The following is a 24,881-nucleotide window of genomic DNA, read 5'->3' on the forward strand; positions in this document are numbered from 1 at the left end:
TGGGTGAGAAGGATTTTGGTCAGAGATAAGAGAAGACTGTGTTTGTGCAAGCTCTTGTCTTTTTCAGCTCTAAATACTTCTGAAAATGGGGTTTGCTAACTGATAAAACTCTATATATAAAGATATTTTACAAGCTGTTATTTCAATCACACTGCAATAAAAGTATCTCCATCACCTTCAGTACGATTCTAAATTTTGTAAAAGGAGAATCAAATTTTGCTTTGACTTTGGTGTCATTTTGGACAACCGTTGTTTCCCTTGAAACTACCTTTCAGAGTTCAGATCCTTGCATGCGGTAGATAGCATAAAACAATATAAATTGCAAAGGAAGTAAAGTTTTCACACAGGTCAATCCAACTTTGAAACCTCAAATTCACAGCAACTGCAGTACAGCCTTTTATTAAATAAAGCCCTCTCCTTTTGTATCCATCAGTGCAGGGCCTTTCTGTCGAGCTACTACAGAGATCACAACGTGGAACTGTCAAAACTCCTCCACAAACTGGGACAGCCCCTGCCGTCGTGGCTGAGACAGGAGCTACAGAAAGTGAGATAGCATTGAAAAGAGCTTTTTGAAATCTCCTTCCACACTTCAGTCGTCATACCTGAACTTTCCAGCAGCTACCAGAAGGTCTTGTAAGATATACCTCTTCAAAAAAGTGTAAAGGATAGAAATTATTTCCATATGCTGGCATGTGGATTGTAAAAATACGTGTGTTCCTTAGAGCTCTGGTGGGCCAAATCTTTCTCATAAACATTTCTGGGCCTGTGGACTTGTGGACTAGTGTGCACTTATGTGGAAGTTATTTACAACTGGTATAAGCATCAGAGATACATGACCTGTCCAATTTCACAGTAAATATTCACATTTTTATATATCGGTTTTAAAGTATTGTGTCTCATGTAGGTTTTGTAGCCCTTTGTTGCTGGACCACTGGCAGTTTTTCTTAGGATTTGATAGTTGTGTTGCATAGGATAAGATAACTTAATGTAGCACAAAATGCCCAGAGTACTTCTGCCTTTGGAATCAGCTTGCTAATGCCCAGAGCGTGTGCAAACACAGGGGAGCAGTGCAGTTATCATGTATCATTTAGCTGTGCATGGCAACAGATGCACCCAGCAACATCTGCAGTCCTCTGGTGGAGAAAGAAAACCACAAACCATCACAGAACCTGTGGTTGTATCCGGTAACAACAAACCCTTACAGTGTGGGAAGGGCCTTTGCCTGTAGTTAGTATGTCTGATTTTGTACTGACTGAGATGTGAGTTATCTGAGCAGAAATTTGATTGGGTATGTGAAGCACGCAAGTTGCAGTATTAGACTTTAAAAATGGTGACCCAAACTCAAGGAAGAGGCTTTCACTCCTGGTTCTGGGAGCAGCCAGATCTGAACACTGCACTCTGGGCTTACATTGCTCTGAGTCAGGAGTGACTCCACTGAAATGCACGAAAAACTCCTAAAAAGCAGAAACAGATCCTTACTTTTATTGCCTTAATTTGCACCACTGTTTTTCCTTAATTTATTTCCTTTTAACCTATGCTTTTTCCCCCTCAACCTCATGAAAATTGTAACATCTTTCTGCAACCTTCAGATGACGTCACCTGCAAAAATTACCAGATTTCCAGATGAAAATACCAGTGCTGTTTCCAGATACATTAAACATGTTTGGTATAAAATATTAGGAATAAGCTTTAGAGGGGACAGAAATAAACACTGTGTGTAGTCATGGTAGAAAATTACACTCAAATCATGAGAAAACACAAATATCTGCCCTTGCAGGCAGATATTTCTGTGACAGTTCTCAACAAATACATCTCTCAATGCAACAGTTTAGATGTGAGATAAAGTCTAATAATAGTGCTTAGAAGCTGAGGAAGATCATTGGAAACTTCAGCTAAGTGTGGCCTTAATGCTCCTCACTGAACTTCGGCTCTGAGTGTTTCTAAAGGCATGAAGGGTTAGTGAAAACAAAAAAGAGCTACAGTACTTAATGCAAGACTTTATACAGGAGCTCTGTAATGTTTTCATCATTTGTTTCAGGGTGAATACTTAAAAACATGCATCAGATGGTGGAAAAACTTCCTATGTCTCAGTGCTGTTTTACGACATTTATGTAATCACGCAATTTAACTTGCAAGGTAATGGGATGGAAACCAGTCTGTTATTCCCTAAATAGAAAACAAATGTTGAGAGCCTTACTGTACCTCTAACTGGTAATCTTTATTATTTATTGATTTTATCTATGTAATACGTGGTTTTGATAGGCCTGTAAAGAAAAAAATCTAGACAAATTTGCTGTATATACCAATATTCTTTACGCAGCACAGTTTTGCTAAGGGAATATGCATGATTAAGGATGAGGACCTACTAGAGTAGACATTTTTTAAGATGAACATTTCTATTATTTATTAGAATGAGAATTTCATTTCACTTTAAATATTCGGTCATATGGATTTGTCTCAAGAGCTGACTTGTCTTAAAGTACTTCTTATTTGATAAAAGAAACACTCTGGATTCTGAACATCTGTAAAAGCAAATACTCTGCATGCTATGGACAGCTCGTGCATCCTGCAAGCATCCATATAGATTTGCTACAGTTAAATTGAATAACTGGAGAAAATACCTGGGGGTTTCATCCTGTCATGATTGATTTTACTCTTGATACAACCTGGTGTAGCATCACTCAAATGTTTTAAAAATGCAGGGATTGCACATAGCTCCTGTTGTGCGTTGCTGCCTCAGTTATTCCATGTTCTTCAGTGGAACAGCATTATAAAATAAAGGAAGATGGGAAAAACCTTGGGCACTGTCAAGTGCCTGATGTTTTCAGGGTGAGAACACAGACTGAGTGCCTCCTACATGCAGGAGGAATGGCCTTCAGCCACATTCCTACTTCATTCTTTGTTTTAAAGAATTCTCTCTCTGTCTTCTTGCCCTGGGAAAGCAAGGCCCTGACAGATTGAGAATGAGTGGGCAGTCAAGGACAGAGTGGTGACATTGGTCACATTGTCCCCTGGGGAATTTCACAGCCCATCTGTGGTCACCATGAGGCGCTGGGACAATAAATCTTCCACATGCACAGCCTTGGCCTTGGGTGGATTATTAGTTGTGTGTAAAAGGATGGTATGAAGCCCTGGGGGGTTTTATTCTAGAACTATTCTATTGAAATGTGTCCCCACATTTAACAGGAGCCTTTGAAAAGCACTTCTAACATGCAGCTCACTTGGTGAAGGAGGAGGATGAGCACAGGCACGAAGGTGAAGGCGGCAGCTGGGTGCAGTCAGGGGATGCACATGAGTACAGCTGAGTAACCAGGTCATACCACACCAGTTACCTGACCAAGTGTAACCTCTTCTGTTCACAGCTTACCTGCAATCAGTGTTTGATTTCCAGAAGTACACTATCAGTATTAATCACCTTAAAAAGCCAGATTTGTTACAACGATTCTGTTTGCTCATCCAAGTCAGATGTTCCGTTGTGGCTGGTAACACAGCCATGGTTTCTGTTCCCCTGGTAGGTAACTGCACAAGCAATTTCTTTACCAACTGCTTGATTTTGTGAGCTTCATCTTCATTTTCATAAACGTGGTTCTGAAATGTGCTTTCTGCAGACATCAGGGCCATGAAAAAACAATGTGTGGTTCTGAGAAGATATTGACCATTTGGGGGTGTAAACACAGCGCCTGATCTGAAATCACCTAATTATGTGAGCTACCCTTCCTGAGAATACTGTGACATTTTCCCAGTTCTACTTGTGCAGAAAGAATGAGTTTGAACGATTTGCAGACTATCTTGTACAGAATATCCTTTTTCATTGCTTAAAAATGTGAAACTTCCTCAGGAAGAAATTAAATAGATATTTCAATGTTTATAGATGTAATACTCTTGTCATTCACATTGAATGAAAATTGCTGGAAACATTTTTCTCAGAGTTTTTTTAAATAAAAAAATAGATATTATTCTGATAGTGGCATGGTATTTGAAGTGCAACAATAAACTCTGATAAGAAAATGTAGTGCTCTGTGGAAGTGACTTTCATGTTCACAGAAGTTGTTCTTTTCAGGTTGGTTAGCAGCTATTGCAGCTTGATGCTGAGCTACAACACAATCCAGCAGCACAGGAGCAGCATGAAATGTTTTCAGAAATGAAAAATACTGCTTACTCTTGCTGTGAGTGAATATTGCTGCTTTATGCAGCTGCTTGTTTTAGTGCTTTTGCTTCCTGCTTACTTTTTATTTCTTGTGCCAGCACTTGCTAATGCGCTGGAGAAACATCTCCAGAGTTTGCTTTTTTTAAGACAACAAGGAAAATGTATTCAAATCATTTGCCTTGGGGATTCAATAGTTGTGCCAATGCATCAGCCTACACAGACATGAGAAAAGCTTTCTTTGGAGAAACCTCTAAAGATGGTATGAATGTCCAAAGCAAAATTCACTGCTATCAACAAATTCAGAACAGAATACAAAATTGTACTTATCTAGCTGGGCAAAAGCTGCTTAGGAGTGTGGGAGATAGGAAACCTACATTAACAAAATACAGCATTCATTATAGAGAAATGTTGCAATTTAAGTTAAGGAGGCTTAGCTTCTTGTATAATCCCCATCTCTATAATCTCTTAAAAAAAAACAGTAAAGTAGTAACAGGTAGTAAGAAAAGGGGAAAGATCCTTCCTACAAATCATTATAATAGCTTCTTGGCCTCTGTCTTTATCTGTTTTCATATAATGTTTCTTTTCAGTTCTTCCAGTCCACAAATTCCTCGAGCTCGAAGGCAAAAGGCACTTTTTTTTTTTTTGGTCTCTCCGGGCAACATGGACGGAGAAAGCACAACAGTCAGCAAAGGGCAAATCCCAGGAGCAGGGAAGCGAACAGCTGAAACCAAGGGCCAGGGAAACCTGAGTGGAGGAGGAATTCAGACAAAGTGAGGGTGATCATGTGAAAAACATACAAGACTCAAGAGCTTGAGTCTTCCTTGGACTGAGAATGACCCATAATAGCTCAATAAGCTGCTGTGGTGTCAAAGTTGCAGGAATTAGGGGAGATTTAGACTTGACATTAGGAAGCATTTCTTCATGGGAAGGTGTTCAGATGCTGGAGCAGGCTCCCTGGAAAGATGCTCCAAGCCTGTCAGTGTTTTAAAATCACTAGGAAAATGGCTTTAACAACAGGCTTTACCTTCTGGTAGGCCCGGAGGTAATTGAGCATTTGGACTGTTGATCCTGGTAGGTGCCTCCCAACTGGAATATTCTGTTCTCTTCTGTCCTGCTGTAACTCCAAATTAAGGTGTGGACATTCAGCCTAGTGCAGTTGCTTACATGGACTGAAAAAGGAAAACAACCTGTGTTCACCTAGAGGGATGACTTCATTTTTCTAGCACATCTTTCATGACCTCTGATTTTTATTTTAGTCCATGGTTTTCCAATATCCAGCAGTGTTATTGTAGCATTTAAGGCCCACACCTTATGACTGGACCAAGCATGCACACACGTGTATCTACACAGACAAAGCGGCATCGCTGTCTCAATCAGCCGAAGGTCTCTCCCTAAGCCGCTTCCCTCCGGGGACGCTACTCGCTATCTTCGGGAAGGAGCGGGAATGACAAGGGGGGAGAGCGACGCCTCCCATTTCCCGCCGCGCCTTCCCCGTGCGGCCGAGCTCAGTGCGCGTGCGCGCCGTGGCCCCGCCCCGCGCCCGAAGCGCCGCCCCCAGGCCGGGATCCCGGCCGTGCGCAGTTCCCGCCGGCGGCGCGTGAGGCTGGGCCGCGTGCAGAGGGGGCTCCGCGTGCGCGGGCCGTTGGCGCTGCGGGGGCTCCGCGCGGGCCGGCGCGCGGCGCGCCCGTTGGCGCTGAGGGGGCGCGCGGAGGGGAAGAGTGAGGGTGAAGCGGCAGTGGCGGCGCTCGCGGATCGGGCGCCTTCTCCACGGCGGCAGAGGAGCGCAGCGGAGCGGACAGAAGGTAGGCTGCACGAAAGGGTAATACAGATACATTGTAACATGGAGGACGGGTAGGAGCCGGGCACCGGCCGCGCGGGGCCGAGTCCCACGGGAGGGACGGAGACAGGAACGGAAAATGGCGGCCGCCACGTGGCGGCGGAGGTGGGGGGCAAGTAGAGATCCATGACTCCATGGGAGCTGCCGCCTGTGGCTGACTCCCTTCCTAGGCATGGAAGAGCAGGGCCTTGCTAATTGGCAAAACTTTTACCCTCTTGTGGGTATGAGTCGTTGACTGTGGCAAGTAACAAACCGAGTCTGCCGTGGGGTTAGCCGTCTCCCCCTTTTTTGGGTGGGGTTTTTTTTTGGTTGGTTGGTTGGTTTTTTGGGGGTTTTTTTGTTGATTGGTTTTTCAGGTTTCTCCTTTTTTTTTTTTTTTCTCTAGTAAGCTATTACAGCTCAGTTTTTAAACTTCTTAATTCTTTTATTTCGCAGGAGCGCAGAAGCTGCAAGTATGGAGATGTAGTTGTTTAAGATCCTCTTCCCAGAAAGTGTCTGGTTGTGCCTAATAATCTCTTCAGAGGTGAGATATGGGGCGGGAGTAATACCGATTTGATAATTCATGTTTAGCGATTACTCTACTGTGACTTGTTCTTTGAAATCAAGGTATCGGCTTGGTGTTTTATTTTAAGGCATGCTTCATTTTTATGTGTTTCTTGGGACAGAAAAGTATAATCAAGTGCTTTAATGTCACTGAGGAATTAGGTTTGTATGTAGAGATATTAGAAAACATAATCCACTATTACTAGCATAAGAAACACATTGCCAGTACTTTGCCTGCCAAACTAGAAGCATCTGAATGCACAGATTTCTCAGGGATATCCTGTCCAAGGGGAGTGTCTTTTTCAATAAGCATGTGAGTACTAAGAGAAATCTGCAGCTGCAGGAGTGAGGGAGATTGGAAGTTAATACCAACAACTTTGTTTCAGAGCAGCTTTACAACTCCTGGGAGAGCATCCTACTGTTTAGTGATGATTGGTGTCTTGTTTGTGTTTCTAGTAGTAATATTAAACTGCCTCTAACTTGTTTTTACAGGGAAAAAGTCCTCTTGAAAGAAGATGGGGCTAAATTGCACACGTGAATTCTAGGAGTAGCTGTGACTAAATCTGTTAATTTTCACTTAGGGGTAGGGTGGATGTGTTTAATCATCTGGAATTTCTGCCTTTTGGGAGCAGTAATATTTCTGGTTGTCACGCAGAGCTAGCAGAAGCTAATTTTAGGCTAGGTCTTAACCTCGATTTTTAAACAAAGTTAAAATTTGGAGCTTTAATGAGAGCTTCTGCAGTCCGTCTGATCTTGAAGAAGAGGGGCTGGAACCCAGCTTACTGTGCCTAAAATGAGCCTTGACTGCTTCTATACAGACAAACAGGATCTCATTATGTGCTGCTCCTGTCTTTGGGCTGTCACTAAGCCTTAAGCTATTTACAGTAGTGGTCTCATAGTTGAGTGGCTGTACTGCACCTTTAGGGATGGCTCCTCTGCTCTCAGAGTGTGTTAGAAAGGTTGTGGCAATGAATGTTCCTGTGCTGCACAAGCTGCAGGTAAGTTTTTGAAGTCTGGAAAATGGATGTGGAAACTACGGCTGTAACTTTGGTGTCTGTGTGAATGTAAAGCATTCGAATGTGTAAGTCAATAAAGAGACATGACTGGCTGCAGGTGTGGTTTCTTTCTTGAAAAAGTGCTGGTAACTAAGACGAGACCTACACGTGTTTGTCAGGATTACTTACACATGCCAAATCTGCCTGTTCTGGGGACACACCTTTTGGGCAGAACCTGTGGGTTTGGGTGGCTGATGCATTGTATGGGAGCCACTCCAGAAGTGGTGTGGATTGAATCAGAGGTAAGTGCTGCAGGGCAGAAATGACAACTTCAAATACAGTTGATTGTTGTAATTGCTGAGGGAGCCAAACTTGAGAAAATAATGGAGATCCATTTTAGGATGGTGAATCACTGCATACTCAGGATATTTTACTTAAATGTATTGTCTTAGTGACTATCAGCTGTGCTGGCACTATCTCTTAAAGAATATTTTTCAGATTTTGGGGGTTTTGTTTTGGGGTTGTTTTTTTTTTGCAAATAGTTGGAAACGGAAAAGTTAGAGGGAAAGGGAGGGTGCGAAAGGACTGGGAAATGAAATCTCTGAAGCCAGAACTGAGATAATCAGCATGTGGTGTAATTGCTGCTGTGTGTTGGCAGCTGAGGTCAAGATTCCTGCTTGAAGGGAATGGAGCAGAACTGTGGGCTCTAATTACAGCATGGACTAGATCTGAGGAAATGACTTCCGGTGGTTGTGTTTGGTGGGGAGATTAGGGAGATGTCATAGGAAACTTGAAAATTTTTTTTAAGCATATACTTTTCTGCCCAAGAGGAAGTACAGTTGAAGTGAATGTGTTTTCTTGTGTGGTGCTGTAACGAGTGATAGCACACCTGTTGAACTGGTGGTGTGTGATTACTCTCCTCTTACAACAGCCCTGTTGGATGGCTTACTGCTCTGCATTCCGAGGTGGTGGCTGCCAAGCCTGGTAGCCAACAATCAGGAGTGTAATACTGTGAGTTCCCTTTTCTCCAAAAGCACTGGACCTCTGTAGTAACCTCAGCACTTCTAGAAATTACCACATTTGTTCTACAGGGGGAGTTACTTGTTTATCCTGGATGGTTAAATGCCAGGTAGACTGGCCCTTTTGGGAAGTTGTTTTAGGGTTGAGATAAGGAGGCTTTGTGTGTCAGTTGCAGTGGTGTTTCTGTTTGCTATTCTCTGGCAAATAAAAACTTGGGGAAGTTCAGGAGGGCTGCATCTAACTATGGAAGTTCATGGTGCTGGGAAACCTGGAGAGATGACATTTCATTAGGAAGGTCATCCCATCTTGTAACAAGTGCCAAGTGTTTCCTTGGTTTGTGCCACCATTAACATGGTTATTAAACAGCTCTACAAGTGTAGGATGAACTTAAACTAACTGGTCTGAGTTAGAGCACTGGGAATGAGACAAACTTCTCTCAGAGAAAATAGCCCTAAACTTACACGCTTTAAAGAAGATGCTTTCACAAGCTCCCTTTCTCAGGTGAAGCCCACATGAGGTTTACTCAGCTGACGTTCTGCAGCAGCTGCTTGTACATCTGCAGTGTTAATTAACCTACAGAAATTGTAGTCAGTGTGGCAGTTTTTATTGTATACATGTACACCATCAGGTTCACCAAACAAAAATGAGAATGGCATAAGATGGAGACAATTTCATTTTATGTTAAAAACTGAAAAGGCATGCTCAGCATGGAAACAGTAGTGCAACATTTTAAAATCTAACAAAGCATTCTATTAAAAGAGCAAAAATAACAAAGTACTATACTAAATCTAAACGTTTACTACACTTAGTATGCAAGCTTAGTTCCCCCTCCCCCTCAAAGTACCCTGTTTCTGTGGCACAGCTATTAAAAGATGATTATTTTTCCTGTATACAACGCATATATTGCACTATGTAGCCTACTTCACAAATCTCAGTGGGTCTTGTACAGCAAAGCTGGGATGTTGCATGCAGATATATTTTGACAGACGGACTTCCCCTGTAAGTAAGGGCTATATACAAGTAAAAATGTAATGGTTTCTAAGTTCACTAGCACAGTGTTTTTGCATTGGTCTAACAGTAGGTGGTGACAGTACAGTGATTTATGATGTCTTAAAATATTTCACACTATTTCAAATAGTGTGGAATTACAGAGAACTAAAATATATTAAAGCACCTCATGTACTAGTTTAGCACCAGTTACAATAATTAGTCCTGACCCTTGAAAACTTAAATTTGAGGTCAGAGATACGAAGGGCCAAATGTTCAATCACATGGGCTTCTGCAATATCATTGCCTTATCGTATGCAACTGAGTTGTCTTGGATATCCGTTGTAACACCAGAGAGACACACAGCCATACAAAAATGAATGGTTGCCCACTTAGAGCATGAATGCAAGCACTCCACTTTTTCACAAAACACCACACAACACAGTCATAGCCAGTTTGGGGAATAGGAAATGGAAACAATCACTGGTAGTCACAGTTTGCACAATCACTATGTGGTGACGCTCATCTGCCACACTTGTCGCACTGGAGTGTTTGACGGCCCACAGTTTTCAGTTGTGCTTTTCTGAGCATGGTTGTTAATGTGCTATGTAGAGCTCACTTGGACTCAGCATGGCCAATGACAGGGATTGTGCTGGGCTGTCGTGGCTCCCTCCCCACTGAGTCAGTTCCCGGGTGATTTCCAGACTGATGCCTTTCAGCACTGCACTGGGGTGGTTACCTCCTGTGCTCTAGGTTTAGTGTGGTGGCCCTTCCTCAAAGGACAGTGAGTTGGTTATCAGTGCATTTTTATAAAGAGTTGTTAGGGATTTCATAGATGCAGAACTTGGTATTTGGAAAAGGAATTAAACGAAATCAAGATGTGTCAGTGCTTTAGAAGTCACTGAAAACTAAGCCTTCCTGTGAGATCAGTCTGAACCAGTGTTACAACTAAGCAGGAGAGAGTTGTCTAAACATTACTTTATAGAAAACATCGTTTAGGACTTTAAAGACCTTTTCAGACAAGTTTTGGCTTAACAAGTCCATTGTATGTATAACTGTCTGGTAGGATTGGCCAAGGTTCTTTGCAGTTCTTGAGGAAAGCCCAGCGATGAAAGGATAGGGATGTTTGTTAGTCTGACACAGTACTGACAGCTAGTGGTAAATAGAAAAAGTGAATCCTCTCCAAAATGCTGTATATACTCAAAATTGCGAATTTCAGAAATGTGACAAATTCTACTTAGGTAAATAAGTGGTTGCTCTTGCAGCTGTGCAGAATGTTTGTGGGGAAACTGTCAGTGTACTGGCTGTTTTACTTGGGAATGTACTTTAGGCACACTAACCTGTGAGGACATTTAGCAGACTGGCTGGGGATGTGATTATTGACCATCATTTTCCTTCCTGCATTTAATACATACTCAGAATTACTTAGCAAGAATCGGGCTACTAATGGTCTCACAAGCTACGGAAACATGAGTCAGATTTAGGGGACTGAGTGTAAAATCATAGGAATAATAGACTAAATAAACTAGACTGAAGATTAGTTGAGATCTGTAATTGTAGAGAAGCTTGGAGCACAAATTGCTTGGAGCTACAGTCTTGTGGGCAAAGTCTCCAGCTGTCCTGCTCCAGTATTACTCTTGCTGGCTGTCACTTTTCCCCTTAGATACATGGTAACTTGTTCATGCAATATTTAAACTTCCGGAACAGGGAGGACAGTATCCCTAACTGGAAGGGTTGTGTGTATACAGCTTGGATTTAATAAAAACAATAACACACAGATCAGGAAAATGTCTGTTTCCACCCACTGTGGGCCCCACCTGTGCACTGCATGTGCTGTTCAAGTTGTCCTCCCTCAAAATTTGGTTTTCATTATGGACGTTCATAGCTTGGTCACACTTTTAATCCAGGGTACGAAAGATGATACTTTTGTGTAGACACCTGGGGAATCTTTGACCCCACAGCCGTAGCCCCAGGAGGTCACACCGTACACGACCCAGCTTTCCCCTGGGCGTTCACACATCAGTGGTCCACCGCTGTCTCCTTGACAGCTGTCAACACGTTTCTGTTCCTGCACGTTTCCAGCACAGAGCATTCTTCCTGTGAATCTCCTTCTGTAGCGCTCTTCACACACCCTCTTGGGAAGTAAGGGGATGGCAGCCTGTTGTAATGTTCTTGAATAAGCCCGTCCTAAACAGGAGATCCAAGTTATTGTGTCATTACAATGGTCAGTCTTGGAAACAGATGTGATTTAATCCAATTTTTGCCCTCAGGTCTTCACACTGCTTTGTCTTATAAAACTACTGGAAGCAGCACTATTGAAAAAATCTCGGCATCAAATATAATACTAAGATTCTGTAGATACTGTAAAATGTAGATGCTTTTTTTTAAAAAAGTAGCTTTTCTGCATGTGTTCTCTGGATCTTTCCAAGGCTGGAGTTTGGTTTATTCTGAGCACTTTGTGTCTTCTACAGAAAAACGTACACTTCAATACCTCTATGAGAAAGCGATTTTTGGGAGTCTTGAGCAGCTGAGAGTGAAGACATAGAAACACTTCATTTCTATGTCACCAATTCAAATCTAGTGTAGCTCAGCCTGAACAGCTTCCAAGTAGAGGATTCAAATGGATCTTTCTACTTTTCTTCCATAGCTTGCACCTCTTTCAGTTGGAAACATGGGAAATAAAAGCCAGTGTTGGTTTTGCCTTTTTTTAAGTAAAATCTTATAACTTGTGAAGTAATTATGATTCATATAGTAAGTGTGAAATGTCAGCTGAGGTACTGAAATGCTGTCATTTCTTACCATAAATTGAAGCCAATTACTGCAGTGGTTTATGTTTCCTGAAATAGATGTCCTAAGTTAACAGTATTGCAGGACTTTCAGTGAATTATGTAAAATGGCTAGACAGAGCTAGGCAATGAATTAACAATTGTTTTTAGCAAAAAACCCACTCTACACATCTCTCTCGTTTATTGCAGTACAGTGACCCCGACATCAGTGCACACAGATGAGTGCATGTAAAGAGGAGGGGCAGATACTTGGCCGTGCCTTGTCTCCTTGCCAGTGTGAGTGAGTCACTGGAACAAAGGCTCAACTGTGGTTGCTGTCTTGCACTGTATTCAGCACCACAAAAACATAAAAGTAAAACATGGTTATTAATTTGTGAAACGTTTAAAGGACAAAGACTTTTGAAGAGGAGGAATCTTGTACTGACCGAAAAAAGCAAGTAGAAGCCTGGAGTGCAGGTTGCATTGAAGCTCTTGTAAATTTTGGCAAGATACTCTGTTATTTAAATCAAAGCTGGTTGAAAATGTCAGTGGTAACAGGGAACACTAAAATGTTATTTGAATTTCTATTATGTGCATATTTTCCATCCATTTTTCTATTGAAGTACTGTAATTTAAATAACCTTTCTAAAATTAAAATATTCATGGTCCTTACCTTTGAAACCTTAAATGTGTTAGAGCTGTTAGTTATGTACTGAGGCAGGGGGTGATAAGCTGCTCTGCAGGATGTGCCTGGCAACAAATAAGCTTTTTATTCCTTCTTGTCAGTCTTAATGAGGCCGCTTTACTGACAGGGTCCATGATTTACAGTGACATGGTTAATCACTGCCTTCCAAAATACAAACTATATTCAGTAAACAAAATATTGCCATTCCTGCTTAAGGATCAGGAGAGAAAATACTCCCCTATGTTAAAAAAGAGTAAAATGCTTTCATTTTAAGCATGTTCTTATTTTCATTATTTGAGGGTTTTTTTAAGCAGCCTCAGATAACCAGATTGGTGCAGAGAAATGATGTTACCTGTGTCACCCCATCCGGTGATGAAGCAGTTGGGAGCAGTTTTCTGTGGCCGCTCCCTCCTCAGTGGCAAGCAGGCAGGCAGGACGTGGGTGCTGAACCTCGCGCACTGTTCCTCAGGCCCCTGCAGCCTCACCAAGGCGATGTCGTAGTCGCTGCTGTCAGGCCTGTACTCCTTGTGCACCACAATCTCCTGGACTCCGATTTCCTCCTCGTATTCCTCCAGCACCAGCGTGTGATAGTCTCCAACCCGCACCACGTAGTTGCGAGTGTTGTTGCCATACCTGAGATGGAGGTGAAAACAAATAGGGCTGGCTCAGGCAAAGTCACATCCTGAGCCTGCAGAGTTCATCGCCTTGTTTACTGCTCACATCACTAATGTTACCAAAAGACTTTCTTAAAGAGCAGAAATGCTTTCTCAAATGTTTACACTGGCATTTCAGCGTCCTAAAGCATATAAAAACCTTCTTCTGAGGGTTCAGATTGTGCCATGTTGTTCTTGAACATTTTCACAGGCAATTTTCTTATGGCCATCTGCCATGACTGGCACTTGAAGTGTACAAGGTGTGCATTGTAAATGTACTTAGTAAGGGTAACACAAAGTGTCAGTAATGGCAATGACAACTTGAGTACTGACATCATTGCTATGCTCCAAATAATTACTGGAATGAAAACAGTGTTCAAGCCTGCTTTGTAGGTTTGTTGAGGAACTTGAGAGGCTTCTGTAACTTAATAAAAACCTCCTACATCAACTGAAGTTAGAGTAAGGATGACAAAGCATTTGTGCATCACAAGCACCTGCTTCAAACTGACTAGAGGCCTGTAAATCTTAGGCTTGTTTTGAATCTGATACAATCCCAGTTTCTTTCACATCGTGGACTAAATGGTAAATGCATTAGAGATGACTACTGTAGCTGAAATAACAATTTTCTGTGCATGCCTTTGAAGATTTTTGTATTACAGGACACACAGCCCTTCCCCGGCAAAATGCAAACAAGGGAGTACTGTTGGGTACATGTATTCATTTTAATATGGTTAAGCTAACAGAAATCTTTTTCCTTTTATTTCTCCCTTTCCTTAATAGCCTTCAACAGGGCATTTCTAATATGCTTGCAGAAAATACTACCTACAGTGTCCCATCACCTTTTAACCTATGCCTCTTCTTTTTATACCATCCAGCAATGTTCTGGTCTCCGCAGCCTGCTAAAGCCGGCTTGAGGAGCGGCAGACAAAGCAGGAACATTACAGTTTTCTGTACAGTATATAGCTGTACCACTGGATATTCCTTCTAGTTGTGGGCTGCATTTCCCAGTTGTCTGTAAAGCTTTCTTGGTCTAATCCCTCAGGTCTTCCGTGAGCAAAATTTGACTTCTAGGCTCTATGGAGAGAGAGCTGCAGGCTGTGAACAAACACCCCTTCATCCAAAGATGACCTTCTATATAGGATACATGGAAGGGTTTTTCCTATGTTTCTAATGTTTGCCTCATGTTTCTAATTATCCAGTTATTTTTTTAAATGTATAGACCTTCCAATTTTCCTGTAGCGATCGGAATAGCTCAAGACAAGGGTGGGTTATAAAACAAAAAATAGCTTTAAACATTTTATCTTAAATTATGTATCTGCAAAAGTATAGAAACCAGTAATTCCACTGTAGTACTGGTGAACAATTCTAATCATCATGCATAAAGTTATGCTTAATTTTTATCCCTAGTACAGATGAGCCCACTTTGGTTACTTAAGCAGTGTTCCAATTTCCAGGATATGAGAAATGGCATACTGGCCTTTCTCTTGCCCATCTGTGGAAAATATGTGAAGAAGGCACTTGATCTATAGATAGCTCTTGGAAATCTATCCCTGAAAATCACTCTGAGATCATTTGGAAGCTCAGCCCAGCCTGTCCAAAGCCAGCTTAGAGCTAAAGGCGTCCCTCATTTACAGTGAACAGTAGTGCATCCATGGGCTGTCAGAGCTGCATGCTTAGGTCTAATTGCAGTTTAAACACAGCTTCTGGGACAAAACAATACTTAGGTCCCTGAGACCATGGGTAACAGTTTCAGGGTGGCCTGTGACACCCCTGGAATGGCTGCACCAGTCTGGAAGAACCACAGTGTACTTTGCACCAGCCATGCTGCTGCCCCATCCTGTGGCTGCTCAGTAGGGTATCCAAAATTGGCACTCCTTGGCACCACATTCAGTTTTGAAGCCTGTAATCAAAGGCTTTCTCAAGACCCTCAGGCAGCATCCTTGGTAATCACCACAGAGATAATGAACAGAGAAATAGGAAGTCATTCTCTATGAATTTTGATAAAAGCAACTAAAGAGCTTCCATAGTTCTGCAGAAGCATGTGGGGTGTCAGTTGAAATAGCAGGAAATTTTACTAACTTCGACTGTTTCAGCATGGAATATTACCAAGGGAAGTCCTTCCTGATTTCAGGAAACAAGAAAAGATGTGCATCTGGTGCTCAGCAAAGGTAATATACTCTGCATTTGAGTAAAAGTGTATCTGACTCTTCATTTTAGTTACTAGTGAGCAAAAGGAAAGGCTCAAAATCAATTTGAAACAATTGCAGCTCACTTGAGCAAATTCTAGCAAATAACCTCAAAATTGTAGTGCTCCTCTATGCTTTTTTCCCAGGCCATTCCAATGAAATAATCACTGATCACAAGGTTAGCTTCCTTATTGTGCAAGTTGATGCTTTTATACTTCATCAGCAGTGAAGTCCTGCATTTAGTCACTGCTGTGATACCGTAAAAATGTCTATTACTGCCAAGATCTGTTGTTACCAAATTTAATCTGAAATATTACAGTCCCTATGTTTGGTGTCTGCTCAGTTGTCTTCGCTATAACCTAAAAGCCATAAGCTGCATTTTTTTGTTGGAATGGAAAGTTAAAATGTCGGAAGTGTTGTCTATATTTTTTCATGAAAATGCTGAAGTTGTGAATATAAATCACATGATTACATGATAAATGAATGGTAACACCCAAATAATTTCAGTGCATTGGAATGTTTTGTTTGTTTGAGGGAAAGGAGGTTGAGTGCTAGGGTTTTTTAAAACCAAAGGCCAGCTCTTGGAACAGTTTTCCATGGGCTTGAACTGTAACAATTTTGCATATGCCCAGAAGAACAAAACACTTCAAACCATGGTGCACTGTTGGAGACCCACCTTTTAAAGCAGTGTGCAGCAGTGAGGACCCAGCAGCTGCTGATGAGAGTAGCACCACACAGGAGTCTGCCGTCACCATGAGAGGATTTCAGCCGCAGTGCCACCTGCCACGGCCAGCCGCCCCTGCAGGAGTGACACACAGGGGTCAGGGTACAGCAGTGGGGAACTGGGGTTACCTGCAGCGTGCATCCTGCTGGCTGGCTTTAACTGACACAGCTTACTTACAAAATGTGCTGTTTATTAAAGGGGGTGAATTTTTTATATCCTGGCAACATTCAGAATTCCATTTAACAATGGCCCACATTACTTTACAGAGCATTTGGGCATCCAGCACTCTTAAGTGCTTCCTCCCACAGTCAGCTATTTGAATTTTCTCTTCTCAGATTGCATTCATTGGGCCAAAAATACATTCTGTGGGTTCCTCACCAAATACTATCCAAGTCAACAAACCAGAAATTTCCTGTCAACTGGAGAGGGGAAAGGGGAATTTCTTGAAAAGCTGAACCCAGCATCCATCCCTGTCTTCATGAGAAAGGACGCTGGCAGAACAAGAGGTATAAAGCAACTGTAGACGTCTCAAGTATAGAGGAGCACCTTTTTTCAGGCTGTGATTATCTCTTTTTTATAGTAGATCTGGCCATATTTGCCTACCTATGAATACAGGATGGATTCTTTTTTGCTGGTTTAATACATTTGGAGTCAGAGAAGGGAAAGAGATGTACATGTAAGCAATGGCAGCGTCTAAGAATAAGCAACAGGTAGTCGGAGTGTTTTCTGAGTAGCATCAACTTGACTGGGTGTGCTGGATAACAAGAGATGCCAAGGGCCATCTAGTCCAGCATCTCAGAGTTACCAGTGCCAAATGTTTTAAAGTAAGGTGGAGGAATTTACTTTCCATAAAGAATAAAACAATTTATAGACAGTTCTTGGTTTTGGAAGATAGGATTTAATATCTTTTTCTAAAATGAGGTAATTCGGACAGCTTTGGATTTGCTGGTACATATGTAAGTATCCTGTTCTTTTCAAACTTCCTCAAGTTCTTTGTCTCAATGACTTCTTGTGACATTGAGTTCTTTTCTGATACATGCATATGCTCCCTTTCTTGATTTTGAAGCATTTCTGTGTGCACTGTTGGATTTTTCTCACCTTTTTGCTTCATCTAACATCCCAATACTGATTTATGATAAGACCGGCTTCCTTGCTCTGACTGGATTGTGCAATACATTATTTGTCACCATTGCATTTCAGCAAGTGTCCTTAGAACACATATTCTGAGACAAGAATTCTCAGTCTCTTCCTGTGCAATGCATTATCTGTTATCTCATTTGTCTCTTTACTAAGGTAAGTCATCCTACTTTATCTGCCTGTGTTAAAATATATCCCAACACTGGGCTCCCTCTTGTTACTGTTTTTTGAATCTCCCCCACTTGGGCAGTGTCTTCTTTGAAATGATTGATTAGTGCTGGGCATGTACTTTGAAATAGTTTACACAGTGACATGTAACAATGCTGTTAGTGTATTTTTTACAATGCCTTTTGTAAGATTGTGGGAATATCTATTTTCTGTGTTTAGTCACAACTGTTAAAAAAGTAAAGTCAGTTCCTCCTGGGTTTTTAGCTGTGTCATCATCAAGGCTTATTTTGTCTTAGGCAGTGAATCATACCCAGGCTTTTTTTTTTTTTTTTTTTTTTTTTTTTTTTTTTTTTTTTTTTGGTGTAGGTGGCATTTAAAACCTTGTATTACATTCATAGCTCTGTTTTTATAGCTCACATCCTTATACCAAGATATCCTCTGATAAAAGTAAAATAGCTATTTTGTAAGTTAAAAATTTAACCCATTCAAGGACTTTACCCACCAGCATCTACAGATTTTCAACTAATGCAAGTTCTTATTAATTAATACTTTTTAATTTCCTGCCAAATTTGTTTTGGGTGTATTTCTACTCCCTACATCATGACAACTCAAAAGAAAAACAAACAACAAACCTACAATAAAATTGTCAATTTGGCAAACCACTTATGGCAAATACATGTCTTAGAAGATTTATATTCAAAATTATTTGTCTTTACCAATTATTTACCGTAAAGAATTTTTCCCACCAATTATTCGCTTTTGTCGACGATGGAGTAACCTCAGCCCACAAACAGAAGCAAGAGAATCTAAACCAGAAAGGGAGATGCAGAGAGCATTAAACTCAACATGAGAAGTAGCCAATAGTCAATGAGAGTTAACTTTAAAAAAATCTAAAGGTTGAAGTTATTCTGTGTTTCATGGTAGTTTTTATCAGGCAAATTTTGATTGGGGAAAGTAGTCTTAGAAATTCTTTATAGCTGAGGTCTCTTGACTGAGGAAAATACATTGAATTCTTTCAAGACTTAGAAACCCTTTGTAGCTGAGTTCTTTTGACTGTGATCAGAGTCATTTACATATTTGCTTCTCACATGCAGGACTGTACAGGGCTCTCCCTTACTTCCTGTAAGTGGAAGCAGACCTTGGCCAACCACACAAGACTCAGTCCTTATCTGAGGATAACCTAGACCTTGAAAAGCTGAAAGGAGCTGTTAAGGTTTTTGCATCACATCCCTCAAGCAGCTTAATGAACGTGGCTGCTGTAAACCATGGCGACAGATACCCTGTATCGATTGAGCAGTCTTGGTGCTTCCTTTGTGCAGCCGCAAAGAATAAGCTCACACAGTGCAAGCAGAGAGGATTCCCACCCCTTTTGTTCTAAACTGTTTCCTCCATGAGGGGGGATTGTTAAGTCTGCCCGTTCCTACCCTGACAGTTGCTCAGCTGGACCTGTCAGTGTGCCCCTCAGGACAGGGCCTCACCTTTATTGCTGTTTCCAGGGACTTTCTTGCCCGGGTGGTCGCAGATGACCCCCGCGTCCTCGCTGTGCCGGCAGTTGTGCGTCCCGATGTCCTGCTTAATGCAGTCTGCCAAGGATCTCTCAGTTCCTGTACACTTCAAGTTATCCACATGGATCGGGCCTTTGCCCTCACCGAAATAGGCCATTGTCCTTGCTCTAGCTGGACCTCTGCAAAAAAAAAAAAAAAAAAAAAAAGGCAAATTTTTTTATTAAACATTTTTAGGCAGTAGTCTACATTTTTACTTAAATTTTACTCAAAGTGAGTAGTCAAAGACATTACATTTTGTCATAAAACAAAACATGTGAAAGCTGCTTTTTCATAATCTCTTTAATCCTTGTATAAAGTCAGCATCTGTGAAAGCTAAAAATAATTTGTTCAGGTCTGATTCCCTCAGAAAGATGGGCCAGTTAAATACAGTATACTTGTGGTACAGTAGGAGCTATGATGTACAGATTTATCAGTTGTTGGTAATTATTAAACTGTCTTGTTATCATGCCATTTTTCACAGGGCACCTCATATTTGAGCTCTAAACATGTCATGTTTAGAGACTGGAGACCAGTTCAGTGTCTGCACCCCCCTGTTCTTGGGAGGAACCCAGTACTTGGTGCTTGTGTAGCATTTAAGCATCTCATTTGGCAACTCCTGTGATAGATTGTTACTGTGATTTAGTTACGGTAATCTTAATTTATAAATAGATGTTTTGTCGTATATGGTTTAAGAGTCAGAAAGAATTATGAGTGAGAGACCGCCCCACTGCCTATACAGAGAAATGGGGCAGGAAGCCTCAGACACCTCTAAGTGTGCCTGAACTACAAGTTTGCCTATCGGTTAAGAGCAACTTACTGACATTTTACTGGGATAAGGATATATGGAATTCCAGACAGCAAAAATACAGGTTTCCATTTTAAAGGTTATTTTATAATTGTATATTGTAAAGTACTGGTTCTATGCATACAGAACCGGAACTGTTGATGTGATGAAATGCTGGAGCAGAGAACGAGAATTTGACTATGAAAATGTCTTAGGCAAGAAAGTATTTCTTTCCCTTTACAACTCTTTCTGTGCCTCTTTAATACCTGCAGTGTTGGGGAAGGTAGGTGAGAATGGCATGAAGAGTTTACATCCCTTCTTGAGTGGGTTTGGTCTGCTGGGGAGGATCCTGATTTGTCAAACCATTTTCCAAGCTTTGTCACTGTAGAAGTGTGGCTGGTTGAAACTGAAGCAGTTCTCAATTGCCACATCCATATAAATGAAACACAAAAGTAAGACAGGAGCTTCCTCCCTTGGATAGCTTTGCCTGTGTGGATTTTTTTTTACTATGTACTGTAGTGTAGGTGGGCAGGATTTCCAAGTAGGGAATACTGGTTAGAATGCAGAAATTGTAAAAAGCCAGGAAAGAGAAGCTCATGAAACACTAGGAGAGAGACAATACCACAAGGTCAACTGTCCTTACTCATTTTCAGTTTCCATGGTAGGGAGGTATGTGCCAGATAATCCAAAACCTTAACTGCCTTTGGAACCAGTATAGGCCAATCTCTGCCTAATGAGTTTACTGTGATTTGACTTGTCAATCCTAAATAGTGTGACTCTTGCTCCAAATGCTTTTCTTTTGTGAGGGATACTCTGATTAGATAACCACAAAAAAAAATGTAAGTCTAACCCTCTGATACCTGTGGGCAGCTCATGTGTTCATGTTTGCTGTTACAACACAGTGACACAGTACAGGCACTTGTAAATTCTTACCTGGTTTTGGTGTCTCTGTCAAATAACAACGTTTCTGCTTTAGGGCATTGTTCTAAAGTTCCTCAGGATATTGAAAACTACTTTGTTGTGAATCACCACAGTATTCTTATCCTTCCCCAGAGAAGTATTTATTGCAGTTTAGTGCAGAATTGTCTCTCTAAAATCTTATCAGTTACTTAATAAGGGCACTACCTCCTTCTTCCTACCTTTGTATGAAAGCAATCTATTACTGTGCATCAGTAATCTCTCAGTTTGCTGATAATGGGAATGAAAGCTGTTCAGACCCGACCAACGAACAGCACCACAGAAAACCCAAACCAACCCCCACTGAAGAACATGTCAGGAAACAAATGTAAAAAAATCATGGTGCTCTTGAGCAGGGAGTGCAGCTTAACAGAGAAAATTATTTCATATAATTGGGAGATCTCTGAAGGTACAAATGTTACATCTGTGTGTTTGTTACATGCTGGAATGTGTTCTTACAGCCGGCTTTAGTGCACCCCTAACAAACACATCCCTTAATTGCTGCTTTCCAAGCCAGCTATTTATGCACTGATGACCCTCAGAGAAACAACCTTGTTGCCTGCTCAGATCTGTCCCTGCAGAGAAGTGGCTTCATGTCTTTTCCTCTCAGTTCTCTCACACCAAGGGCCATGCACAGGAACAATGCTGAACTTTGCAGGTGCAGTATATCATTATTCATGATATTGTTAATGAGGAAATCCAGTAGGTTAGGATAGATTGACACCTGTCCTAGAATTTACAAATTAGGTAACTTGTAAGAGTGATATCTTGACTTTTAAGTCAAGTTTTGCCATTTTGAAGCCATAGTGTAATACTTCTTTTAAACAGGCTTTTACTAAATGAATACCAGTCGGTTCTTAAAAGGCATATATTGTGTGTTCAGACGTAATGTAATGATATTTGGTTGGACAAAATTCACATTGTTAGCTACAACAAACAGTTAATATGATTTGTATTTCTTCAGCTCAAATTTCTTTATAGATACACTTGGAGAAGACATTTCAGTAATTTCCTGTTGTATTTCACTAGTGTTCTGGATAATTTTCAAGTTTTATTAGTATTGCTATTTATATATCTGCCCTATAGTTGTTATATTTTTGCTGCTGTTGGGTATCCAGAAGAAGAATGCTGATGAGTGATGTAAGCCTGATTAAGTGATTTCTTTCAAAAGTGACACATATATTGCAGTGGTTTTAATTAGAGGGTGGGTTTGTTCTGTCAGGTCTATTCCAGTATTAAATGAAGCTTATTCAAATTACTGTCATGCAGACTGGAGCCATAATCCCTTGTGTAAAGTTTCATCAGATCTTCAAGCTACATCAAATTTAGCCAGATCGGTAAATGAAGCAAAAACTCAAATAAATTAGGAATTCAGTAGCTGGTGTGCCTGAATCTGAATCTGCAGTCATCATATCCACACCTCATGACACTGGACACTGACCTGGTATTGAAACTAATATGACAACTAAAATTTTGTACTTAATTAATAGATTAATAATTTGGAATGTTTCTTCTTCTAATGAAAAACATTTACTAACTTGCATTAACTTGCATTTCTATTGCCAGTCAGACTGACTTTTGAATACTAACATTCCCATTCCCAGTTATGCTATTTAATGAATATTCCTTTTGAAGACATAGCCTTACTACTTTTCATACAAATAGTAGGGATACGTTTTTCTAAAAGAATGCCAAACTGAAAAGTTTTAAAGGACATACATTATCTTACTAGACATGTTTGTGGTATTTGGCTGCAGAAACTTAAGATTTTTAGATACAGAAAACATAACTTGAGAAACAGCTTAATGAGGTTTCTTACTTGTAGCCAAGCTGTCGGCAGACTACAGCTGCATCCTTATCAGACCATCCATCATCACAAATTGTGCCCCACTGGCCATTGATAAAAATCTCCACACGTCCTTCCTTCTTATTCTCACCATCCATCAGCCTGATGGGAGGACCTGGGAATAAATGACTGCTGTCAGCTCACAGCAACAGAAGCAAGAATTGGTACTTTTAGTTATTTTCATTATATTCAGTACAATCGATATTTAAGTTCAACGAGCCTAATATCAGTAGTTAAAGTAGTCACATTCTTCCTGGCTGGCAAAAGGAAGCAGTGTGTACAAATTACAAGACAAATACTAAATACTACTGCACTTTACTCTTCAGAATTCATCTGATTCCTTCATTCTATGCAAATATCTGACATAGTTCAGAAATTGAGCACAATTCTATACAAAAAGGTAGAAAACACCTGAGATACCTCCGATGAGATACCATACTAGCTGGACAGGTTTTCCTTACAGAAACTTTGCGGGTGAATTTAACTATATCTCAGTCCATAAACCCATTCTCAAACTGGTTGGTGCTGCTCCTCCTAACCACTGTCTCAGCAAAAATAGTGCAGCATTGTGTTGAACTTCAGTTATTCTTTATCACTATGCACATTGTTCTGCAGCATGTTATTCTAGATTCTTTTTCTAGCAATTTAAATTGTTTATTCAGGTACATTCATAATATGAAATTTCACTTATGTGAATTAGTCAGACTTAGTTGATCATGGTTTCTGCAGCACTTGGCCTGTAGTTAAGTTTTGACTCATTAGGCAAAGTACATACTTAATTCTTACTTACTCTAAAATTCCTCTATAGACTGCAAGCAATGCAAATACCCTTAAAACAGTTACGAATTCCTCTGAGGCCTCTTCATAATGTTCAAGGGAGAATCACCTTCTAAATCTTTTTGTATGGCATTCTTTATAATCTTTAATATACTCATGAGAGTTGCTTTTTAGAATAATGGAAAAGACTCTTCCTCATTCTTCTAACCTGTTCCTAATCTTTTCTAAATATGTGAGGATGAGGAATTACTTAACTGCACCCTTAAAGCAGTATTTTGAGGTATCTGCACTTGGTATTTAATTCAGATTAGTTTAGGGTAAGAATAACTTTTGTATACCAAACATGAATGTGGTCAGCACTAGCTAAATCTGGCCTAAGTCATTAAATGCATAGGGAAATATTTGAAGATAAAATCCAAGTCTGTTTGCTTCCGATGTAATTTAAAGCATATTGTTTGTGTTGGAGTTGATGCTGTCTGCAGAGTTACATGAATTAATAACTTCACCAACGTTCTGTTTACCTATGCTATTGTGATCTTACTGAACAAGTGTCATTATTGTAGTGTGTCCTATCTCCTTTTCAGTGTTCCTTAATATCTGTGTTTCCTTAAGTCTTATCATCTACTAATTTCTCTGTTTTTTCACTGAATTTATCCTTACGGGAAAAAAATGCTTTTTCAAATGCTGGGACGTAAATGGTAACAACACTTTGTCCACTTTCCAATCAGAAATCTTCTAGGAAATGTCACATAAACTGTCTTATTTTCTTGTTGAACTGTGTTCTGGAAAAATACAACTTCTTGGTTAGTGAGAATTATACTTCTATTAACCGCATAGAGGCATGGAATATTAATATTTTATTGTCTCATCTTCTTGTGGTTTAGAAAACATATATATATATATATTTATGAGCACAAAATTAATACAGCATTCTGGTAGTGGGGATGTGAGAATGTTACCATACGGATGTACTTAATAACTGAACCAAACTCCTTCAGCAGAGATATTTTATAGGAATTTGAGCAAAGCGGCACAGATGGTTTGCATCTGTAAAGACAGCAGTCATGGTTTGAATTCCTGTTATTTTTGGTTTGAGAGAATTCTTTCTAACAAATAGGATTTGATG

At 40.5% G+C, this 24,881-nt stretch overlaps 2 protein-coding genes and 1 non-coding gene across 7 annotated transcripts in view; 2 read left to right on the plus strand and 1 right to left on the minus strand.

Moving 5' to 3' along the window:
• LOC136290447 (bifunctional heparan sulfate N-deacetylase/N-sulfotransferase 3) overlaps positions 1-4,050 on the plus strand; it is a 52,471-nt gene extending 48,421 nt beyond the window's left edge. The window contains exons 14-15 of one of the 5 annotated variants that reach the window (XR_010721124.1): positions 434-2,136; positions 3,363-4,050. Coding sequence is in view for 1 of the 5 variants with exons in the window: in XM_066184859.1 (XP_066040956.1) it covers positions 434-553 (120 nt within the window). In the remaining 4 variants the exon portion in view is untranslated. Of the gene's footprint in view, positions 1-433 lie in introns of all 5 variants that reach the window. The other 4 variants (XR_010721126.1, XR_010721125.1, XR_010721123.1 and 1 more) reach the window with 4 other exon arrangements.
• A 2,056-nt stretch (positions 4,051-6,106) lies between these two features.
• LOC136291560 (small nucleolar RNA SNORA24) lies at positions 6,107-6,237 on the plus strand. The gene has a single exon (XR_010721624.1). It is a non-coding gene; the product is annotated as a small nucleolar RNA SNORA24 (small nucleolar RNA).
• Positions 6,238-9,135: 2,898 nt separating this feature from the next.
• The window catches only part of PRSS12 (serine protease 12), a 32,859-nt gene continuing 17,113 nt past the window's right edge, over positions 9,136-24,881 (minus strand). Inside the window, exons 8-13 of the mRNA XM_066184860.1 lie at positions 22,952-23,093; positions 19,326-19,531; positions 18,575-18,653; positions 16,495-16,617; positions 13,332-13,612; positions 9,136-11,716 (exon numbers count right to left, since the gene is read on the minus strand). Of these exons, the coding sequence (XP_066040957.1) occupies positions 11,409-11,716; positions 13,332-13,612; positions 16,495-16,617; positions 18,575-18,653; positions 19,326-19,531; positions 22,952-23,093 (1,139 nt within the window). The 3' untranslated portion in view covers positions 9,136-11,408. The remainder of the gene's footprint in view (positions 11,717-13,331; positions 13,613-16,494; positions 16,618-18,574; positions 18,654-19,325; positions 19,532-22,951; positions 23,094-24,881) is intronic.

Source organism: Chamaea fasciata, unplaced genomic scaffold (assembly GCF_029207755.1).
Source record: "Chamaea fasciata isolate MVZ Bird 193981 ecotype frontalis unplaced genomic scaffold, bChaFas1.0.hap1 SCAF_6, whole genome shotgun sequence".
In the NCBI taxonomy this organism is placed as follows: Eukaryota; Metazoa; Chordata; class Aves; order Passeriformes; family Sylviidae; genus Chamaea; species Chamaea fasciata.